At 40.6% G+C, this 4,389-nt stretch overlaps 1 protein-coding gene across 1 annotated transcript; it reads right to left on the reverse strand.

Moving 5' to 3' along the window:
• Window positions 1-3,007: 3,007 nt before the first annotated feature.
• On the reverse strand, window positions 3,008-4,018 carry LOC125150925 (olfactory receptor 1J2-like). Its single transcript, XM_047831410.1, has one exon. The coding sequence runs from the start codon at window positions 4,016-4,018 to the stop codon at window positions 3,008-3,010; it is 1,011 nt and encodes a 336-aa protein (XP_047687366.1).
• Between the last annotated feature and the right edge of the window lie 371 nt (window positions 4,019-4,389).

Below are 4,389 nucleotides of genomic sequence, written 5' to 3' on the forward strand. Positions count from 1 at the left end.
AATAACACCAGCATTCTTCATAGAGCTAGAACAAACAATCCTAAAATTTGTACGGAACCAGAAAAGACCCTGAATAGCCAAAGTAATGTTGAAAAAGAAAACCAAAGCTGGAGGCATCGCAATCCCAGAATTTAAGCTGTATTACAAAGCTGTAATCATGAAGACAGTATGGTATTGGCACAAAACCAGACACATAGATCAATGGAATAGAATAGAGAACCCAGAATTGGACCCACAAATATATGACCAACTAATCCTCGACAAAGCAGGAAAGAATATCCAATGGAAAAAGACAGTCTCTTCAGCAAATGGTGCTGGGAGAACCAGACACCAACATTCAGAAGAATGAAACTAGACCACCAACCTTCTGCTCTTCTACATGCTCACTCCTCTTCAGGACCAGTCTCCTTTTTGTTCCTGGAACATAGCTGACATTGTCACATTTCAGAGCATTGCAGCTGCTGTACCTGCTCCCTGACATGCTTTTCCTGCAAATATCCCTGTAGCTCCGTTTTCTGATGCCTTCAATTCCTTGCTCAAATAGCACCTTCTTGGTGAGACCAATCTTCATCACACTATTTAAAATAGCAGCCTAGGCCCTGGATTCCTGATTTCTTCACAGTGTTGCATTTTGTGGCACTTAAAACCATGAAGTTTACTTACATATTATGTTTATTTTCATTGTCATCCTCTACTAGAATATAAGCTCTACAAAAGGAATATATTTCTGCCTGATTTGTTCTCTTCTAGAAATTTCCATAAGCCCAGGAAACACGTCCTAAATACCTGTCAAAAAAATCAATTATTTTTATATACACTTATAGTTTTCTTTTCTAGAAATCAGGTCATGCTGTTTGTGGAGCAAAAGATAACCCATTTTTATAACCTAGAATTAAGAAGACATAAGTAAATAAGCTGTCCCCACAAAGAAACTTCCAGTTAAAAAAAAATACATCCTACATTGGTTTAGAGAATTTGGGAATGAGATTTAATGCACTGTGCCTCTCTGCTGACTTTTTGGCACAGGCAAAAACTAACTTAAGGATACTAAAGCCAACATATTTGCAAATGTTTTACTTTTAGACACAATATGTAACTAGCAAATACATTACAAATGCAGTCTCAACTTCTTTGCTTTAAACACTTAGAGCAATACTTACTTTTTATAACTATATACATGATAGACAAAAGGACAAAAACACTAAATTGTTTATTGTTATCTCATTTACATAAATTTATACACACTATGAATTATCATTAAATTTCATATTAGTCATTTTTTATACAAACAATAGCATTTATTTACCATTTTTAGTTTTAATTACAGTATAGTTAACATACAATGTTATCTTAGTTTCAGGTGTTCAATATAGTGATTCAATAATTCTATTCATTATTCAGGGTCATATTAACTATTTTTATGCCTTTTTGTTTATCAAAAATATATTGCAAAAACCTTAATACTAACTCAGCTATAATGGCCCAGATATTGGTTTTGTTCTATAAACAAGTAGCATATCACATTTAAGAAGTCCTCTTTTAAAAACTTTTTATAGTTTATTAATTTTTTTTTAATTTAAAAAAAAATTTTTTTAACGTTTATTTATTTTTGACACAGAGGGAGACAGAGCATGAATGGGGGAGGGGCAGAGAGAGAGGGAGACACAGAATCGGAAGCAGGCTCCAGGCTCTGAGCCATCAGCCCAGAGCCAGACACAGGGCTCGAATTCACCAACGCGAGATCGTGACCTGAGCTGAAGTCGGACGCTTAACCGACTGAGCCACCCAGGTGCCCCAATAGTTTATTAATTTGTTGAGAAAGAGAGTACAGGGAGGGGTAGGGAGCAAGGAGAGAGAGAGAGAGAGAGAGAGAGAGAGAGAGAGAGAGAATCCCAAGGAGGCTCCACACTGTCAGCAAAGAGCCCAATGTGGGACTCAAACTCACAAACCATGAGATTGTAACCTGAGCTGAAATCAAGAGTCAGACACTTAACTGAGCCACATAGGCGCCCCTCACATTTGAGAATTTTTATCTCTTTAACTTGGCATCAGTAAGTTAAGGGGTCAGAAATATAACTTACACAAAATGCAATATAATTTAGACCACAAATCTTAGTCTAAGATTGTTTCTCTTCAAGAAGAAACAGAACGTGTAACCTTCCTTCAGAAAAAGAAGTTCATGTGTTTTGATATCACAGCAATTCATTTATTTCTCTTCAGATAGATAAGGCCATACCTTAAAATGTTGACTTGACAAGAATGAGAGTTGCTGATAATGCCGTATAGCAAGGCTTATGGGAGAATAATGAGGACAAGAAAAGGTACCTAAGGCTAAGGCAATAGGTTATGGAGATCATAACCTGAAAAATAGGCAGGGAATACAATCCAAGTAGGGATCCAAAAAGGGGGGAGAGACCATTGAAATCAAGGAAAACAAGGAAACAAAGGCAGTCAGTGTATCAGTTAGCTTTTGCTGCATAACAAACCATCCCCAAATTTAGTGGCTTAACAACAACCACTTGTTTGTATGACAATTCCATGCACTTGCAATTTGAGCAGGGAATGTGCTAGCTGGATAGGGCTTCTCATCTGGGTTTGGTTCAACTGATCACAACAAGGGCTCACTCATGCTTCTGCTGTCACCTACCAGATCACCAGGGAGCTGGTGGATTGTTAGCTGGAGCATCTTGGTTCTCCCTCACATGGCCCCCATCTTCACACACCCTAGCTTGGACTATTTCACATGGTGGTGTCAAGGTTCCAAGAGGAGAAGGAACAGAGTCTACATAGGCTTGGAAATCTCACACCACTTTCACTGAATCTATTAGTCAAAGTCAGTCAGAAGTCCTGTCCCGATTCAGTGGGTAAGGAAACAAACCACATTTATAAGAGGGGCAGTGAAGTAATTTGGCCATTTTTGCTATCTACAACAGTCACCTACACAATTTCTCAAGGAGGTGTCTCTAGAAACATCACTAGGACAACTAAGAATATGAGTGAGTAACTGTTACTTAGAAAAAATAATTTTCCTCCTATAAAGTATCCCCAGAGCCAGTTTCATGTCCCTGTTCCTCAGGCTATAGATAAAGGGGTTTAACATGGGTGTCACCACTGTATATATAACTGAAGCAATTGTATCTTTGACTTTGGAATTGTTTGATGAAGGAATGAAGTAAATCATTGCAAGAGTCCCATAGTACAAAAACACCACAAGGAGGTGGGAGCCCCAGGTGGACAAGCCTTTGCAGATCCTCTTGATGGAGGAAACCCCTAGGATGGTGGCCCCAATGCGAATATAAGAGCCGAACATAGCACACAATGGCAGGAAGGCAAACACTCCCCCCTCGGTGAAGATAACTAGCTCATTGAGGGAGGTTTCTGAGCAGATCAACTTCAAAAGGGCAGTGAGATCACAAAATAAATGAGGGATGGTATTGTCAGCACAGAAGGACAGGCGGGACAGAAGGAGAGTATGCAATAGGGCATGGGCACACGAGAAGAACCAGGATCCAGCCACCAGTAAGATACACAGCTCCTCCCTCATGACAGTGGTGTAGTGGAGTGGTTGACAGATGGCCACATACCTGTCATATGCCATCACTGCAAGAAGGAAATTGTCAAGACAGACAAAAAATATGAAAAAATACATCTGGGAAATGCATGCCACATAGGGGATGGATAAGTGCTGAGTCTGCATGTTCATCAGCATCTTTGGGACGGTGACAGATGAGAAAGAGATATCAGAGAAGGCCAAGTGGCTGAGGAAGAAGTACATGGGCGTGTGGAGGCGAGAGTCCAGCCTGATGAGCAGGATGATGAGCAGGTTCCCCAGCACCGTGGTCAGGTACATGCCCAGGAACATGGTGAAGAACATGCCCTGCTGCTCTGGCCTCATGGGGAGCCCCAGGAGTAGGAACTCGGACATGCTGCTCTGGTTCTTAGGCCTCATGTTGTTCTTATCTCTGCTGGGGATGGAAGGAGTACGGAGTGTCAGGGACTGAGATATGGTGGTTATCATCACTGTGTGTACATTACAGCCACGTGCTGTTTCTCCTGGAAACTGTATCAAAATTCAGACACACCACACATTTTGCTGTCTGAATCTTCCATCTGCCCCATTGTGGTCACAGAGCACATCGGATTTCCAACAGCAAACAAGATTTCCTTCAAAGGAGGCCAGCATAAATTTCTTCACTTACTTGACCATGTTCCAGATACTTTGTTGGCACTGAGAATAAAACAGAAAATAAAATATGCAATCCTCTTCCTCCTTAGAGCTCACAATTATTGAGCACAATGTAGAGTACTGATCAGGAGCTAGGGCCCTGTAGCTAAAAATCTTGAATTGGACTCCAACCTCAATAATTTACTCCCTGAATGACCCTGGGG

The sequence above is a fragment of the Prionailurus viverrinus genome, chromosome D4 (assembly GCF_022837055.1).
Source record: "Prionailurus viverrinus isolate Anna chromosome D4, UM_Priviv_1.0, whole genome shotgun sequence".
NCBI lineage: Eukaryota > Metazoa > Chordata > Mammalia > Carnivora > Felidae > Prionailurus > Prionailurus viverrinus.